The 19,256-nt window shown below is 41.1% G+C and overlaps 1 protein-coding gene across 1 annotated transcript in view; it reads right to left on the reverse strand.

Annotated features, from left to right (window-relative positions):
- Positions 1 to 4,781: 4,781 nt before the first annotated feature.
- TGM6 (transglutaminase 6) overlaps positions 4,782 to 19,256 on the reverse strand; it is a 67,927-nt gene continuing 53,452 nt past the window's right edge. The window contains exons 10-12 of the mRNA XM_006874864.1: positions 6,480 to 6,634; positions 6,067 to 6,200; positions 4,782 to 4,935 (exon numbers count right to left, since the gene is read on the reverse strand). Coding sequence (XP_006874926.1) covers positions 4,782 to 4,935; positions 6,067 to 6,200; positions 6,480 to 6,634 — 443 coding nt within the window. The remainder of the gene's footprint in view (positions 4,936 to 6,066; positions 6,201 to 6,479; positions 6,635 to 19,256) is intronic.

A 19,256-nucleotide genomic window follows, 5' to 3' on the forward strand; every position in this document is an offset into this window, starting at 1 on the left:
AACTTTATGAATTGATTTGTTACATAGCAATTGATAAACAAAACATACAGGTACATGGAGAAGGCAACACAGGAGTGACTGTCATGAGGGGATTTAAAATATCAGCAGTGAAACCTACTTGGGATACAAGACTGCCCAAGAACCCTCAATTTTAGGATGTCCCCAGGAAAAAGCTCATGACTGAGTCAGTGTCCATTACTGGCTGTGCTGGGAACAGGATGAAAAAGGACAGGGCTCACTCAGCTTTCATAAGAGAATTGTTGTTAAGTGCTATAGAGTTGATTCCGACCCATAGCAACCCTGCATAGGGTTTCCAAGGAGCAGCTGGTGAGCTTGAACTGCCAACCTTGTGGTTCAAACCGACTTTGCAGTCCAGCGCATTAATCCACAGTGCCACACCAAGACTCCTATAAAAGGATTAGGGTCCAAGAATCACCATTCCTACAGGAGTACATGGGAAATGTGAACTCCCAAAAGGAAATTGACATGCTGCTAGGAGAGCTCCAAACTGTCACATGCTGTTTCCTTGCCCTGGAATACAGCTCCCCACATCTTTGCATAGGTGGCTTTTCACAAGTTCAGTGGCTAAGAGCACACTCTCTAACACTTTCTGGGTTAGGCACTGATACTAGGTTTATTGTGCAGTTGCGGTGATTCAACTTGTGTCTGTTTCCTCATTTAGAAACAGGAGAAAATAACAGTGCCTCCATCACTGAAAAGATTAATATATGAGGATAAGTAAGAAAAAAGTATTGTTACTAGGGTTCCAGTTCATACATGCAGGGGTTTATTCCAAACAAAATGTGTTTCAACATGTCTCTGTGATTAGTGGATGGCTGCAGATAAGGTCTGTCAGTAATGCACGTGTCTTAGTGCCTTCAGGAAAAAGGTCCAATCAAAATAGAAGCTTCCAAGGGGATCTGCTGGGCTAGGTAAATTCAATGCAGAGAAGTCAGCTCAGAAGGCTATGGCGGCTGGATTTGGGGATTCCGAGGGGGGAAATCTTCATAGATTTTCTCGAAGGACATAGGATGATTACAGGGGCTTATTAGGAAGGAGTTTTAAGAAAACTGAAAAGTGCATTGTTGAGAAAAAGGCCAGGAAAGTTTGCACTGAGGAATTTTTTTTCTTCACAACAATGTACATGCTCATTCTGTGAGGGTAACAAGGACTGTCCGAGGAGAGTTTGGCTGGAAGCTCTTACCCCATCCACACTTGTTAAGTGCTGTCAAGTCGGTTCTGACCCACAGGTACCCTGTATAGGGTTTCTGAGGCGTGGCTGGTGGGTTTGAACCACCATCCTGTCAAATAGCAGTTGAGTACTTATACTACAGCACCACACCAGGACTCCCCCACCCACCCTAGAGGCCTGATCATGCCCTTTCAGACTGTTTTTTGTTTTCCAAATGCAAAAAACATTGAAAAGGAACATTATTTGAATCTTTTGAGGATTCCAAAACTGCAGTTTTGAAGTGGTATAAATTGGAGAGCACAGAATTCTTTGGGGGGAAGAGCCATTGAGTTGGTTCCGACTCATAGCCACCCTGGTATATATGGTTTCCAAGGAGCAGCTGGTGGGTTTGAACTGCCGACCTTGTGGTTTGTAGTCTAGTGGTGATCCTACAGCACCACACCAGGAACCATCTTATTAGCAGTGAGTTAATTAAATGTCTAACCAAATATAGCAGGCTAATTTTAAAGTTGATAATTTTGTATGGCCTGTGAATACCCAAATGGCCCTTGGCAGATAAAAGGTTCCCCACCCCTGCTGTAGGTTTTGCAGGAGCAGCTGATAGGTTTGAACTTACAACCTTATGGTTTGAAGTCCCATGCTGATCCTACAGCTCCACACCAAGAATCTGGGGAAAAGGTTAAAAAGGTGGAAACACTGCCTTCAGAAATGTGTAAGAGTAGATGGAGGATATGTTAAGAAACAATAGCTTCACATTTTAATATTTTAAATAAAAGTTTCTATTTTGTAGCAATAGTTTTTGTCTTATCCTGTGTATAAAGCACCTTAATCAGTCCCTGGCATGCAATAAATGCACACATTAAGTTCATTTTTATGATTATTTTTAATTGTTATTAAAATTCCAGCTCAAATATCAGTTCCTCAAAGAGGCTTTCTGTGATCCCCTCATTTAAAGTGGTGTTATCTCCCAGGGTATCGGTATGGTTCTGTAGGATAAGCACTGGACTGCAAAGTGCTAGGTTGGCAGTGCAAAACCATCAGTAACTCCTTGGAAACCCTGTTCAGGGTCACTATGAATAGGAACCAGTTCGATGGCAAACAGTACCTGGCAGTCTTTTTTAGTTATTATTTATGGTACTTATTACTACACTTGTAGGATAAGCCCTGGACTGTTAACCACAATGGTCAGCAGTTCAAACCCACCAGTCACTCCTTGGAAACTTTATACGGGGTCACTATAAGTTGGAACCAATTCAAAGACCCTTAACAACAACAATCACTACATTTAATCGGCTTATTTATGAATTTATTTCTCATTTTACATTTTATATACTAGTTTTATTTTTATGATTGCATAAATGTGGCTACCAGCTAAAAGGTTGTTCCCACAAGGGTAGGGGACCTGTCTGTGGTGACACTGCTATGTCCTTGGGCTTGAACACAATATGGGTGGAGACTTTGAGGGTGCACTGTCCAGACCCGCTTCAGTAGAGGGCATGCTGCCCCCACTCTTAGGAGTGCTGCCAGCAGGTGACCCTCAGTGGTCAGGTACTTCCCAAATTGTCTCAGCTGCAGAGAGCACTGTTTCAACCGCTATATCCCTTCTGGGAGCAAATCATTGACAGAGCAGATAAAGGACTGCCATCTCAGCTCAGTGTGGGACAACTGCCTGTGGGGCTAGCTGAGGCTGACATTAGTCTTGCATCATGCTTCGGCTTCTCCTCTGTCCACTTCTGCTTCCCCCCTTTTCCTTCCACAGGTGCTGACTCCAAGTTTATTCCGTAATAAACATCCTGTTTCCTTTCTGGACAACCAGCCTGTGAGAGGTGCTTTGAGAAAGAATGGCAATGCTGGAAGAATGAGATTTCTGGAGCCACCCAAAGGACATCCAGGTAGAGCCTCCCTGCTGTAAGGGGCATCTTTTCTAGGACTCTCTCATTGGCCTTTGCTTTCAGCAGGGGCTGGAATAACTTGTGGGGCCAGTTTTGTCTCATTGAAGTTCTACCTCAACTCAGCTGAGAAGATCCAAGACAGAGGAGTTGTATGGAAATGCAGATACCCAGCAGGTGGCTCTCATCCATCAGCTTCCCAGAAGCCCTATCACACACCAGGAGAGGGGTCCTTTCCTGTTGCACAACCCTGAGGAAATGACTACCTGCTCAGGCTCTCTAGCTGCCCCTCTTACATAGACTCAGCCAAGTCAGTCTAAGGTCCTGACTTGTTAAATGAGCCTGGCTTTTCCAAGTCCAACCCCATGTTGAGTGAGTCATCAGAGAGAGGCCTTCCTGACGTGCTGGTGGTTGGTACTTCTTGAGCCGTGAACACAGGTTCCTCCACTAAACACTGTGTGTATGTGTACCAAAAACAAACAAAAAACCCCCCAAACCAACAGTTGCTGCTGAGTCAACTCCACTCATGCAACCCCATGTGTATCAGAATAGAACTGAATTCCATAGGGTTCTCAATGACTGATTTTTTAGAAGTTGATTACCAAGCCTTTCTCCTGAGAAGTCTCAGGATGGACTTGAACTTCCACCCTTTCAGTCAGCAGTGGAACACATTAACTACCTAGGGACTCCTATGTGTCTATCTCATCTCCTTTTCTCAAGATTTACTACATACATGTTGTGCAGGTGAGCCGGCTTTGTTGTTCAGATTGCTTCAGTTATACAGCTAATTACAATTCCTTGGCTACAGAGAAGATTTCAGAGCTGGATTCTAAATTCAGTGCAGTTATCTTTAGAGCCTATTGGCCTCTAATTTTGGTCCTTTTCCCAGAGGTTTTTGTTCTGTTTTAACACTAAATGTCCATGTTGTTAAGGATGTTTTGTGCCTTATAGGTTCCAAAGATAAAGAGGCACTTGGCATAGTTGGGCTGGCTCTATGAGATCCTTGATGACAAGAACTTGATTAGATTTGGGGCTGCAGGTTCTGGGGAAATGTAATCCAGGTCTGGTGGCCCCTCCTTTATCTTCTTCAGCTTCTTCCCAGTGGTAACAGCTCCTCAAACCCTGGGCTAGTGTCTTCATTGTGGGGCAATCTCCCATTGCTTTAATGTTTTGCAGGAACATGACTTTGGGGTAAAACTTACATGGAGTAAATTACCCCAACTCTGTCTTTAGCTTGCTGTATGATCTTGGATAACACTCTTCCTGTTCTGTAAAATGGGAGTGGTGGGAGATGTTTAAGTTTCATTTCTAATAAGTTGGGGTTCTTTTACAGGCATTGGGGGACACTTCTGGGGCCTGGATGTGGTCAGGGAATTTGAGAGATGCCAGGAGAGCCTAGATGATAGTGAGCTGACCAGTGGGCTCTGCTTCGTCAGCCTCTCAGCAACAAGAATGAAGAAAAGAAGATGGTGGAGGCTCCATAGTAGTTACATCACACAGAGTTGGCAGAAAGTCTTAAGGATCACTGAGTCCAACACCTCATTTTACATATGGGAAATCTAAGGTCAAGGTGGGAAAGGAACCTGCCCAAGTTCACAAATTGAGGCAGAGGCTGAAACAGGACTGGAACCCAAACCTTCTGGTTGTCACATGAGAGGGACAGAAGTGGGCAGGAGGTCATCTCCTCTCATCTCAATCCATTACTTGGCTGTGCCCACATGAATAATCACAAAGCCTTTGATGTCTGGAAAGTGAGGGCTGACAAGGTCAACCTGCAGCTGCCTGGGACCACTCCTGGAGGGAGTGATGTTGAATTGGACCGAGGCCCTCTCCTGAGGCTCCAGACTGGGCACCCTGAAGAAAAAGTAGATCATCAGTCTGCTCTACTAGTTGGCCTGTCAGTCCAGGGCTCCCCAGAGCTACAAGTTCATACCTGTGGTTTGACATTCAAGCCGTACCAAGTTGCTTCCAACTTAATCTTGTCTTCCTCCACTTCCCATTCTTCCCACCCAGCCAGGCTAGTCTCCTCCCTGCAATCTGAACATACCTTAAATGTTCCCTCCTCTGAATTTTGTTTACACTCTTCCTCCCACCTAGGATACCCTTCCCACCCCAATAAAACTCAAGGGCCAAATCAAATTTCTTTTTTTCCAGGAGACCTTTCCTGACTATGTCAGCCATAGAGACTTCTAAGTGGGAAGCCCTCAATACTTCTTGATACCTGAAAAGCTCATCTGTTCATCATTTAAGCCCTACTCAAATATCAGCTTCCCTAGGACTTCTCACAGACCCTACTGTACACCAACCCAAGAGCTGTCCCTGATACCCTGGATCTTGGGGGTTCATCCTTCTCTTTGTATAAATCACACTGTCCTCATTTGAAGGTCCATCTGCCTCTGATAGCCCTTCTCCAGGCAGAACCACATCTGGTTCATCTTGGCATTCTCCACAATTGACATGTGTCCCAGAGCAAGGTCAGTATGATCAAGATCCATCTGAGTGAGTGAATCAATGCAAGAGAGAAAGAAAGAATGACTGAAAGTGAATAACTGAATGAATGAGTGCATGAATGAATAGATAAATATGTGAATGAATGAGTGGGTGCATAAATGAATGAATGAATGAATGAATGAATGAATGAATGGGAAAATGAAGGAATGGATGAGTAAGCAGGCCAAAACTGAGTGGATGAATAAATAAATAAATGAGTGGAAGAGTGAGCAAATGAACAAGAGAATGAGGGAATGTATAAGTAAATGGAAAAAGGAGTAAAAATGTGAATGAAAAGAGTGAGTTAGAGTGTTTAAGTTAGATGATTGAATGAATGTTAAAATAAGTGAAGACATGATTACATGAATGGAGGCTGCTGTGTCTAGAAGTCTGGTTCTTGGGGTGCAGAATCATTCCTACACCCCCCTCTACCGTGGCAGCATCTCTGTGGACCATCCCACACAGAAGGTAGCCCCACCCCAGGCTGGTGCTTACTTGATGGTGAGCTGTCCCTGCAGCAGGCCGCTGCCCTCCACCATCAGCACACTGTCCTCCACTGTCTCCAAGAGGGGGTTCACCACCATCACTTCCACCATAACTGCCACTCCCACTACAGCTGGGCCCAGCACCTGCAGAGGAAACACTCATGACCCACCTTTCTCTCCATCTCATGCCTCCCAGGGACTCTTTGCTCCTCGCCTGGTCAGATAATGGGACATTTGTTCTTTGCCTCCACATACCCCCACATCCAGCCTTAAAACCATCCCCTTACTTTCACATGACTCCTCTCCCCAGTCTTTTAGAGCTGAGGCTGGAGCTAAAAGCACACAACCTCTAGCTTCTGATTCCCTCCCTAGCTCTGAAGAGGGCCTGCTAGGAACAGGGTGGCAGATGAGGTCATGAGTCACCTTAATGGTGATAAAGTCCTCTAGCGTAATGTCTTTCTCCACCAGGAGCTTCTCTCCTTTGGTGACATGGCACATGGCAGCCAATAGGATTTTCTTGTCCTCTGTCAGGTCTTCCTTATACTGAGAGTAAGATATTGCAATTGGAATCTTTTTCTCTGAAAGAGAAAGAAAACATTGGAATTATCATCTGGTGTTCTTTAATGGTATCCAAAAGAAGGAAGGGACCACCCAACTACTGATGCGTCATTTCTGGTCCTTGCAAACATCTTGAGAGAGGCACTATTATTCTCAGTTCATAGATGAAGAAACCAGAAATGCAGAGAAGGGATTTGGTCCCTAATCACATAGTGAGCAAATCAAGGAGGCAATATGAAGGGAATTTAAATTCAGACCAGTCAGATACCATGATACCAGACTGTTTCTCCAAAAGTTACCAGATACATGTCTGAACTTTCCCTAGTAATTCAAGACAGAAATCTCTCAGTCCATCATTCATTTATCACCTCAAGAATTCACTTACTAAGTGTTGACTAAATACCTTACAAATTGGGCTGTGAACCTTAAGGTCAGCAGTTTGAAACTAGCAGCTGTTCCGCGGGAGAAAGATGAGGCTTTCTGCTCCCATAAAGATTTACAGCCTCGGAAACCCTGTGCAGGGTCACTATGAGTTGGAACCGACTCCCCGGCACATAACCACCATGCTCCAGGCATAGAGAAGAGGGAACACGAAGGCCTACCTCAGGTTTCCAATCCAGTGAGGAGGTCAGCTTCCTCTCAGTTTCGCTCAGTTTTCCCCTCCATAAAGGCCCACTATTTGTCAGTACCACCAAGCAAGGAGAACCTTCCCTGATCCTCCAACCCAGTGATTGTATGCCTTCTATTCTCTGAGTTCCCATGGTCCTGGCCATCTCTCTCTCACCAGCTACAAACACCTTGCCTATAAGTCATTACCACAAGGTCATCTGCAACCCTTAGTCATATATACATACACATACACACATGAGGAGGGTTAAAAAATTTGTGGAACAATTTCATTATTTTTTAAATTCACTTTTTCTATGCATTTTTTGAGCCCCCTCATGTGTGCATATATATCATTTAACACCCACATTTTCCTATGTACCCTAGATACAATGTGCCTAACCATTCCCTACTGTCCTACCTCTCGAAAGCTCTCTGAATTTACAACCTGTGGACAAGGTCCTTATATGGTCAAAATCTCTGTTCTAGTACTTTGTACATCATAAGTGCTTCCTGGTAGGAGGATCCATGTATTAAAGTTTTGTCTTGTTTTACGGGATCCTGTAGTCCAGTAGGTCATTGCTGAGAGAATTCTTATAGCAAAAGCAACAGTGAATAATTATAAAGCTAACTTTTACTGAGGGTTTAAATTGTGCTGGGCACTGGAAGCACTTTGAGTAGATTAACCTGTTTATTCCTCACAATTCCATGAATATTATGAACCCTGATTTATACTTGTTCATTAGGTGGTAGAAGGAGACCTGGTGTGGCACTGTGGTTCATGCACTAGACTGCAAAGTTGGTTTGAACAGCAAGGTCGGCAGTTCAAGCTTATTAGCTGCTCCTCAGAAACCTTAAACAGGGCTGCTATGAGTTGGAACTGACTCAACGGCACTTAACAACAACAAGGTGGTAGGAAATGTGGCAAAACCTTATATATGTTATATCATTTACTCCTTGCAGCAATTCATAGTGGCAGAACAGTGATTCTCAAAGTATTATTATCACCAGGAACTGGCTAGAAATGCAAGTTCTTAGGCCCCACCTCAAACTTGCTGAATCAGAAACTCGTGAGGAGGAGCCCATCAATCTGTGTTTTGACAAACCCTCCAGATGTCACTTATGAATGCATGGTTTGAAAACCACTGAGGTAGAAACTATCATCTTGCTTCCACAAAGGAAAAAGGTTGAGGCTTGGAGATGAAAGGAAGCAAGCTGTCTTAATTATCTAGTGCTGCTATAACAAATACTGCGAGTGGATGGCTTTAACAAACAGAAATTGATTCTCCCATAGCTTTAGGAAGCTAGAAGCCCAAATTCCTGGTGTGGCACTGTGTGTAATGCACTGGACTGCAAGGTCAGTTCAAGCTCACCTATATAGGGTCGCTGTGAGTTGGAACCGACTCGACGGCACTTAACAACAACAGGGAAGGCTTTCTTTCTGTCTCTTGGTTTTAGGAGGTTTCCAGCACAGCAACTCTAGGTCCAAAGGGCATGGCCCTGTTCCTGGCTTTTCTTTTTTGGTGATAAAACAAGCATTGATCTCTGCTCGTTTGTCTAATCTCGTTTATATCTGAAAACAGGCTGGCTCAAGATGCAATCTAATCCTATAGATTGTCTACTGCCTGAGTTACAGAGCTGTCATGAATCCTGCCCCATTAACATCATAGAGGTTAGCATCTATAACACACAGGTTAATTAATCAGATCACACAATGGAGGTAATTATATATTACTGAGAATCATGGTCTATCCAAGTTGATACAGACTCTGGGGTGGGGGTGGGGGAGAGACACAATTTAATCCATAACATAGTCTTAGATCACCCAGTCCTCGCAATAACTTCTGTGCTGTCAAAGTTGAAGGCAATTTCTTGGACTCTAATCACCTTGTTGACACAATCCAATTTATAAAACTCCAGTATTTCCAGCCTCACATTCCTGTCATCTACTCCATATCTTTGTACTGAGTCTGAGGAAAAGGTAGATGCGAGAGAAAAAAGGCACTTGAAAGGCAGGGGAAAGGAGCCCCTGCTTCTGACATCCAGGAGGATTAAGCAGTTGTGTTCCTCAAACTGCATCAGAACCATCTGGTTCTGGCTTTTTAACACGCAGTTTCCTGGACCTCTTACCTGGAGGTTCCAATCTGTGGGCCTAACTGGGGTCTATATTATATTGACATTCTTAAACAGGCTTTTAGGAATCACTGGACTAAATTATGCAATATATATTTTTAAATCACACCACAGAAGTTGGAATTCATCAAAAGTCAGAAACTACATAAAAAAAAACACTACTAATAGACTCAAAAGACAATCCACAGACTGGGAAAAACTATTTGCAAATCCCGTATCTTATAAAGGACTTGTGTTCAGAATAGATAAACAATGACGATAAGAAGAGAAGAACAAAATAAGCAACCCAGTTTAAAATTGAGCCAAACACTTGACCAGTTAACTCCATAACAAGGTACATGGATGGGAAAGAAGTACATTTACCCTTTTTGAACTGGGCCCAGTCGCTTGACGACCACAATATCACCTTTCTTGTAGATTCGCATGCATGTGGCCAACGAAACAACCCCAGGCTTCTACAAGGTCTGGAGAATATAGCTGGTGTCTTGCCTATTTCCCTTTGTGTTTGCCATTTTGGTGGATTACTGCAAGATAGTGGGCTAGCCGAAAGGACGAGCCAATACAATCTTAGAACGCATGTCTCTATAGCTACCATCCAGTTTTAATAAATCATAATATTTTGCCATATATGCTACGAATAATTTTGTAATAAACTAGATTTTACAGAAATAGTTGAAATTTCTTGAGCATTCTTCTGTCACATTCCTCTTTTAAGCCCAAATGTTAACATGATTATGATTTTGCTGTCCATCCTTTTCCTACATGTCTTTATAATATATATATCATATACTGTTGTATTATATACTGCAATTAGATGAGTTTAGAACAATATGTTATTATTTGCATATTTTAGCTTTAAATATGTGTATAATGATGTACAAATATTTCTGAAATTTACCTTTTCAGTCTAGAATAAGTCTTTGAGGTTTTAGTATAGTGTTATTTGTAACTTTAAAAAAAAAATTACTTTCAATGTTCTGCCTCATACCATTATTCAATTACATCACAATTAAGTGTATTAATTTTTGTGTTGATAGATACTTAGGTAGTTTCCAAATGTTCACAAATATAAGTGATACTGTCTCCAAGATTCATTCACATGTATTCTGTTGCACAGATCTAAGAGTCTCTTTAGGTTTTGTGCAAAGAAGTAGAATTCTTTGTAATGGGGTATGAGTACTTTTGATAGTAACATTATTAAAGAGTTAATTCTTCATAGTAAAAATATATGGATGGCAAATAAGCACATGAAAATTTGCACAACATCATTAATCATTATGAAAATGCAAATCAAAACCATAATAAGATCCCATAACAGTCAAACATCATTTAATGTCCATGATAAAATCTGTGAAATAGGGTGTTATGTGATTTGGATGCTGTGTGAACACCATATTTTGTATTGGGCAGTCCCTGGGTTATAAATGGCTGACTTACATACAGCCTATAGTTATGAACCAGTAAATTATATTAAACATTTGAGTGCACACAATGACTCATAGTAACAATAGGGTGCTACTTTGCAACACAGATCAACACATTATTATTATTACTATATTGTTATGTTAGAAATCTTTCAGTGTATCTGGAAGTGTTTCTTTAATGTTTCCTATGCATAGAAGGGCACACTGCATATTATACACTTAGACAAACATTTGACTGATAGTCAATATGAAAAATGCCTCGTTGTTCCAATTTATGTACAAATTTATAGACATCCTAGACATTAGTGAGTCAAAATGAACCGGTATTGATCATTTTGTATCTGTAAATCACAGAATTTGCTGTGATGGGAATGACAAATTGAAGAGGAGTGGCATAGCATATATCATCAAAAAGAACATTTCAAGATCTATCTTGAAGCACAATTCTGTTGGTGATAGGATATCCATATGCCTACAGCAGTTCAAAACTACCAGCTGCTCCACGGGATGAGGCTTTCTGCTCCCGTAAAGATTTACAGTCTCGGAAACCCTATTCAGGGTCGCTATGGGTTAGAACCGACTCGACAGCACTTAACAACAACAAGACAGATCAGTTAATACCACAATTATTCAAATTGATGCATCAACTACGAAAGTCAGTGATGATGAAATTGAAGAATTCTACCAGCTTCTTCAGTTTGAAATTGATCAAATATACAATCAACATGTATTGATAATTACTAGTGATTGGCATGCAAAAGTTGGAAACAAAGAAGGGTCAGTAGTTGGAAAATATGGCCTTGGTGACAGAAATGATGCTGGAGATCACATGACAGAATTTTGCAAGACCAGTAACTTATTCATTGCAAATACAACATAAAAGGCAATTATGCACATGGATCTCACCAGACGGAATGCACAAGAATCAAACTGACAACATTTGTGGGAAGAGATGGTGGGAAAGCTCAACAAGCTTAGTAAAAAACAATGCCAGGGGGCGACTGTGAGACAGATCATATTTTAACATAAACCACTTGATTTTAGAGACCATCTCAAGAATATATTTGATGCATTAGACATTAATAACTGGAGACTCAGAAGAATTGTGAGATGACATCAAGAACATCATACAAGAAGAAAGCAAATGATCATTAAAAAGACAGGGAAGAAAGAAAAGACCAAGACCAAGATGTCAGAATAGAGCTCTCCAGCACAGAGATGCTACAGCAAATGAAGACATGAGAAAGTCAAAGACCTGAACAGAAAATTACAAAGGGCAGCTCAAGAAGACAAAGTCAAATATTATACTGAAATGTGGAAGACCTGGAGTTAGAAAACCAAAAGAGCTTTGAATGCTCAGCATTTCTCAAACTGAAAGAACTGAAGAAAAAAATTCAAGCCTCGGCTTGCAATATTGAAAGATTCTGTGGGTAAAATATTGAATGATGCAGAGAGCTTCAAAAGATAATGGAAGGAATATACAGTTATTGAACTAAAAAGAAATGGTTGATGTTCAGAATTTCAAGAGGTAGCATATGATCAAGAGCCAATGATACTGAAGGAAGGTGCACTGAAGGCTTTGTCAAAGAACAAGGTTCCGGGAATTGCTGGGATACAAACTGGAATCTTTCAACAAACCAAGGCAGCACTGGAGCCACTCACTCATCTATGCAAAGCAATTTGGAAGACAGCTACCGGCTCAGTTGATGGGAAGAGACCCCATTCCATATTTGTCCCCATTTCAAAGAGAGGTGACTCAACAGAATGTGGGACTCATCAGACCATACCATTAATATAGCATGCAAGCAAAATCTTGCTAAATATAATTTAAAAATGGTTTCAACAATACATTGACAGGAAACTTCCAGAAACTCAAGTTAGAATCAGAAGAGGCTGTGGAACTAGGAATATCAAAGCAGAGAATACCAAAAGCTGGATCTTGGCTGTAAGCAAAGAATACCAAATATTTGCATATGCTTTATTGACTACGCAAAAGCTTTTGACTGTGTGGATCATAACAAGCTATGGTTAACATTACAAAGAATGGGTATTCCAGAACACTTGACTGTGCTCATAAGGAACCTGTAAATAGATCAAGAGGAACAGAACAAAGGGATACTAACTGGTTTAAAACAGGAAGGTTGTGAATCAGTGCTGTATTCTTTTACCATATTAATTCAAGCTGTATGCAGAGCAAATAATCTCAAATGATGGGATTATCTGAAGAAAAATGTGGTGTCAGGATTGGAGGAAGACTCATTAGCAACCTGCAATATGCAGATGATCAAACTTCACTTGCTGAAAGCAAAGAGGACTTAAAATACTTACTGATGAAGATCAAACACCAAAGTCTTCAGTATAGGTTGCACCTCAATGTAAAGAAAACAGAAATCCTCACCAGTGGACCAATAAACAACATCCATATAAATGGAGAAATGATTGAAGTTGTCAAAGACTTAATTTTGCTTGGATTCACAATCAACACTCATGGAAGCAGCAGTCAAGAACTCAAACAATGTATTACATTAGGCACATCTGCTGACCACGACTATTTTCAAGTGTTCAAGAGCAAAGTTATCAGTTTGAGGACTAAAGTGCACTTGACCCAAGCCATAAGTCATGGTATTTTCAATTGCCTAATATGCATGTCAGAGTCCAGGTGTGGCACTGTGGGTTAATGTGCCAGACTGAAAAGCCGTTTGAACTGCAAGGTCGGTGGTTCAAGCTCATCAGCTGCTCCTAGGAAACCCTATACAGGGTCGCTAGGGGTTGGAATAAACTCGATGGCACTTAACAACAACAACAATATGCATGTGAAAGTTGGACAATGAATAAGGAAGAATGTAGAAGAATTGATGATTTGAGTTATGGTGTTGGAGAAAAGTACTGAAAGTACCATGGACTGCCAGAAGAACAAACAAATCTATGCTGGAGGAAGTACAGCCAGAATACTCCTTAGAATCCAGGATGGTGAGACTTTGTCTTTCATAATTCAGACATATAATCAGGAGGGACCAGTCCCTGGAGAAAGACATTATGCTTGGTAAAGTGGAGGGTCAGTGAAAAGAGGAATGGGATAGATGACACCATGGTAACAGCAATGGGTTCAAGTAGACAATAATCATGAGGATGGTGAAGGACCGGATACTATTTCATTCTGTTGTGCACAGGGGAGCTATGAGTTAGAACCAACTCCATGGTACCTATCAACAACAATGTACAAATCTAATTTAAAGACAGACTTAGAGATGGAACTTGTTGTCAATCCTGAGACTGCCTGTACGTTACAAAGCTATATGGATACTGTAGTGTACCCATATTGACTAAATAACGAACATACTATATCTAGTGGAGTCCTGGTGTGGACCTGTAGGATAAGCACTAGATTGCTAACCACAATGTGGGTAGTTCAAACCCACCCACCAGCTGTTCCTCAGAAACTCTATACAGGGTCTCTGTGAGTCGGAACTGACTTAATGGCACTTAACAACAGCAACTGTTGGGTTTCTAAGGAGCGGCTGGTGGGCTTGAACTGCCAATCTTGCGGTTCAAACTGACCTTGCAGTCCAGTGCATTAACCCACAGCACCATACCAGGACTCTGCAACTATATGTGGTACGGCAAATGTATCTGTCAAGGTGATAGGAAGGGGCTTCAAAACTTCATGGAAAAATTCCATTGCGTTTTGGATCCATTTTCCATGAATGTTTTGTAACCCTTCTTGTACTATATACTACTGTATCTATAATATAATCCCAAACCAGACCTACTACCACTGAGTGAATTCCAACTCATAGTGACTCTATAGGACAGAATATAACTGTCCTGTTAGGTTTCCAAGGCTGTGTACATTTTTACAGTAGCAAACTACCACATCTGTCTCTTGAAAAGCAGCTGAGATTCAAACAGCTGATCTTGCGGTTAACAGTCAAGTGAGTGATTTAACCACTATACCACCAGGGCTCCTACAAAATACAATGTTGTTAAGTACCACTGAGTTGGTTCCAACTCACAGTGCCCCTGTATAGGGTTTCTGAGACTGTAAATCTTTGTGGAAGCAGACAGCCTCTTTCTTCCACAGAGTGGTTGGTGGGCTTGAACAGCTAACCTTGTGGTTCACAGTCCAGTGCTTATCCTACAGAGTCATTGTGTTCCTACATATATGTTATTGTTAGATGCCCTTGAGTTGGTTCCGACCATAATGACCCTGTATAGGGTTTCTGAGGAACGGCTTGTTGTTCAAACTGACCTTGCAGTCCAGTGCTCATCCTATAGTGCCACACCAGGACCCTTCTCATATATATGATACATGGTAAACATACACCACTGTATACATAGGCTAATATGTAATTTGTATTTACCATAATTGGAGCTTGCAGGGTTAATGTAGTGTTGGATGAGTCTGGAGCCTGTTGCTGTAATAGTTCTATATTGCACAAGACACTGAACGTAACACTAAATTGCTGTATGTACACATATGACCACACAATAAGTGTTTAAGATTTATCGTGTACAACAAATATTTTTCTTAATTTTATATCTATAAACTATCTTAGATAACTTAGTTAACTTTTTTGTTTCTAAACTTTATTTCAATTTAAACTTAAAACTTTTTTTTTTTTTTTTTTTTTTTTTACTTTTTAAACGTTTATGTGAACACTTCCTTAACCTATATCATATCTGACAAAAAGGATCGGCATCATCCACACCATTGTTCTCAACTTCCTGTTGTCAACAGTTCCACAATGTTCCACCAGAAGAGTTTCAAGTCAAATAACCTCCATTGATTATAAAAATGATAACAATTCCTCAATGCCTGAGGATCTGGCGGAGATTCTTCTAGGAGAGGTGTTGGCTTATTAGGAATACATCCAGTGTTTGCTTTTTCTTTTCTTCACAAATTTCTGCAAAGAAATTTATGCAATGAACACCGCAAGAGCATTGCTCTCTATCATTGAGAAACATTCAGCATTTTGGTCCATCTCTTTAGCATTCTTCAGCAAGCTGTTAAGTACTGCAAAGAACTTAGTAAAAGTCTTAATAGCAAAAGTCTTCTGCATTTATTTGTCTTCTTTCAAATAAAAGGGCAATTTCCTTGGCCCCTGCTCCAGCTCTTCACTCTTGTTCTAGGGTTCTATTACTCTTTATTTGTTCGTTCCTCAGGAACCACCTCTAGGAATTCTTCAGTATCCTCATAGATACCTTCAATATCTATGTCTAGGTTCAGGTTGTTGTTTACTGTGTTGACAACAGCTCTATTCACCCTTGCTATCTCATCAGCCTTTCCAAACTCCTTAAAGTTGTGCACATACTGCTTTGGTATCATTTTTCCAGGTGCCATTCATGAACCCTTTGTCACATCATCCCAAGATCATGCAAGGTTCTTTATGCAGTGAGTGGCAAATGTTGTACTCCTTCCAAAACAGCATCGGTGTCTTGCCAATGTCATCAGCTGCAATAGCTTTAGTAAAGATCTTCCTCAGACATTATCTTTGAATGCCTTTGGTCTATTGGTTGCATTAAAGAGGTGATGTTTGGTGGGAGGAACACCACTTTGATGTTGGGGCCAAGATCACCAATCAGTGATGCCCTGGAACATTGTTACAATGAGCACAGTCCTGAAGGACATGCTGTCTTCCAAACAGTACTTCTCCATTTCACTGGCATAGCAATTGAGAAGAACATCTAGAAACAGCGTTTGTGCCATCCAGGACTTTTTACTGCATCTATAATACACTGGGAAAATGTGTTTGTTAATGTTCTTCAAAGCCCTGGGGTTTTCACTATGCCAAGTAACAAATGGCTTTAATTTGCAGCCAACAACATTGCCTCCTAACAACACTGTCATTCTATCTTTAAAAACCTTTAAGTCTGGCACTGACTTGGCCTTCTCATGGAAGAAGGTACTTGCAGGCATTTACTTCCAGAATAAGGAGGTTTTGTCTATATTAAAAATTTGTTGGGGCAAATAGCCTCCACGTACAATTAGTTTATTCAAGGTTTCAACAAATTCTGCTTTCACATCAGCATTTGCAGACATAACACTCACTCTCATGTTATGTGAGGGGAAAATGAGGTTTGAAGTGCTTGAGCCCCTCAAAGCTATCACTAAAATTGATACTGCAGTCTGGTCCTGCTTCTCTTTACACATCTTGAGCAAGCTTCATTTCTTAGCTATGATCATCAATGTTTTGTGCTTGGTTCTGAATCCACATCATCAGCAATGTCTCCATATTTAGTATAGGTCCCTCTTGCATTTTCATTAGCCATTAGCCTCACAGCTTTCAGTGAAGGCAATCCTTTAACTGCTTGGCAAATTTTTTCTTTATTTTTGAGGATCAGCATTGACTGTTGAGTGCAACATGCCTAAGTTACGAGCAATAGAATTCACTGATTTTTCACCGGGGTGTTGTTTAATAACCTTTGTTTCAGTTCCAAATAGAGAGTTCTCCTTTACCTCTTGCTGCTATCCTCACTAACACAGGTTTTGCTGCAGTGGGGAGCCATATGCACTTCATGGTAAAATTTTTGAAAGAAAATCAAACAGAGAGATAGTGCTGCAATACTCATGAGACATGTACTACATGAGATTGGATGCAGCTTCCTATGAGTCAAAGCCTACATGGTTATACAGTAAATTTTCTATCTGCAAGTAGGGACAGTTCATATTTAAGTACAGAACAGGAAGCACATACATAGCCAGTCACATAGGCATTGATTATGACTATCAGGATATACCATTACACACCTGGCACCACAACCCCTGTATGTACAAGGGACATGAGGCACACATGTTGTGTGTGGGAAATTATTGCATTTGCTATGTCCAATTATCCTGTTCTCCATTCAGGATTTCTGAACTTATGGGATCATGGATATATATGTGATTGAATGTTGCCTGAACAGACATTATGCAGTACATAACTGCAGATCTCTACATAGTGCAGACAGTGAAGTGCTCAACTACTAGATGAAAGATTGGTGGTTTGAACCCACCCAGTGGTCCCTTGGAAGACAGGTTTAGCAATCTCTTTGTGAAAGGTCACAGTCTTGAAAACACTATGGAGTAGTTTTACTTTGTACATATGGGATTGTCATGAATGAGAATTGACTTGATGACCACTAACAACAATACCAACAACAACTCATACGAGGAAGCTTCAAAAAGTTCATGGAAAAATGGAATGAAAACATGATGAAAAAATTTTATGGAACTTTTGAAAGCTCCCCGCCCCCATACCTACTAAATTCCCTGGATGGTTAGGTGCTCAACTTCTAGCTGAAAGGTTGGTGATTTGAACCTAATCAGAGGTCACTTGGAAGACAGCCCTGGTGATCTGCTTCAGAAAGGTCCCAGCGTTGGAAGCCCTATAGAGCAGTTCTACTCTGCACATATGGGGCTGCAGGAATCGGAATCAACTCAATAGCAATGTTGTTGTTGTTGAAGGCCATTGAGTCCATTCCAACTCATAGTGACCCTATATAGCAGCTAATGGGTTTGCACCACTGACCTTGTGGTTGGCAGTCCAGTGCTTATCCTACAATGCCACACCAGGATAATAACATATACTTATTACCCAAAATAATCAAACCAGTTTCTGTTGGGTAGACTCTAATTCATTGCAACACCATGTATGTCAGAACAGAAATAGGTTCTACAGGGTTTTCAATGATTGCTTTTTTGGAAGTAGATCACGGTTCTTTTGAGGTGCTTATGGGTGGACTTGAAGTGCCAGCCTTTTGATAGTAGTTGAGTACTTAACTATTTGTGCGACCCAGGGACTCCTATGTTGTTGTTGTTGTTAGGTGCCATTGAGTTGGTACCTACTCATAGTGACCCAATGCATAACAGAATGAAACACTGCCCGGTCCTGGTCTAACCTCACAATTGTTGCACGCTTGAGCCCATTGATGCTGCCACTTTTGCCAATCCATCTTGCTGGGGGTCTTCCTCTTTTTCTCTGACCCCCCACCTTACCAAACATGACATCCTTCTCCAGCGACTGATCCCTCCTGACAATATGTCTGAAGTAAGAGAGATGAAATTTGGCCATCCTGGCCTCCAAGGAATAATCTGGCTGCACTTTTTCCAACACAGATCTGTTTGTTCTTTTGTCAGCCCATGGTACTTTCAATACTCTACTCTAACACCATAACTCAAATGCATCAATTCTTCTACTGTTTTCCTTATTCACTGTTTGATTTCTTGACTGCTGCTTCCATAAGTATTGATGGTTGATCCAAGAAGAATGAAGTCCTTGACTACTTCAATCTTTTCTCCATTGATATGAATGTTGTTTATTGGTCCAGTGGTGAGGATTTTTGTTTTCTTTACAATGAGATGCAATCCATACCAAAGGCTGTGCTCTTTGATCTTCATCAGTAAGTATTTTAAGCCCTCTTCACTTTCAGCAAGCAAGGTTGTATCATCTGCATATCGCAGGTTGTTAATGAGTCTTCCTCCAATCCTGTTGCCACG

Source organism: Chrysochloris asiatica, unplaced genomic scaffold (assembly GCF_000296735.1).
Source record: "Chrysochloris asiatica unplaced genomic scaffold, ChrAsi1.0 scaffold00304, whole genome shotgun sequence".
In the NCBI taxonomy this organism is placed as follows: domain Eukaryota; kingdom Metazoa; phylum Chordata; class Mammalia; order Afrosoricida; family Chrysochloridae; genus Chrysochloris; species Chrysochloris asiatica.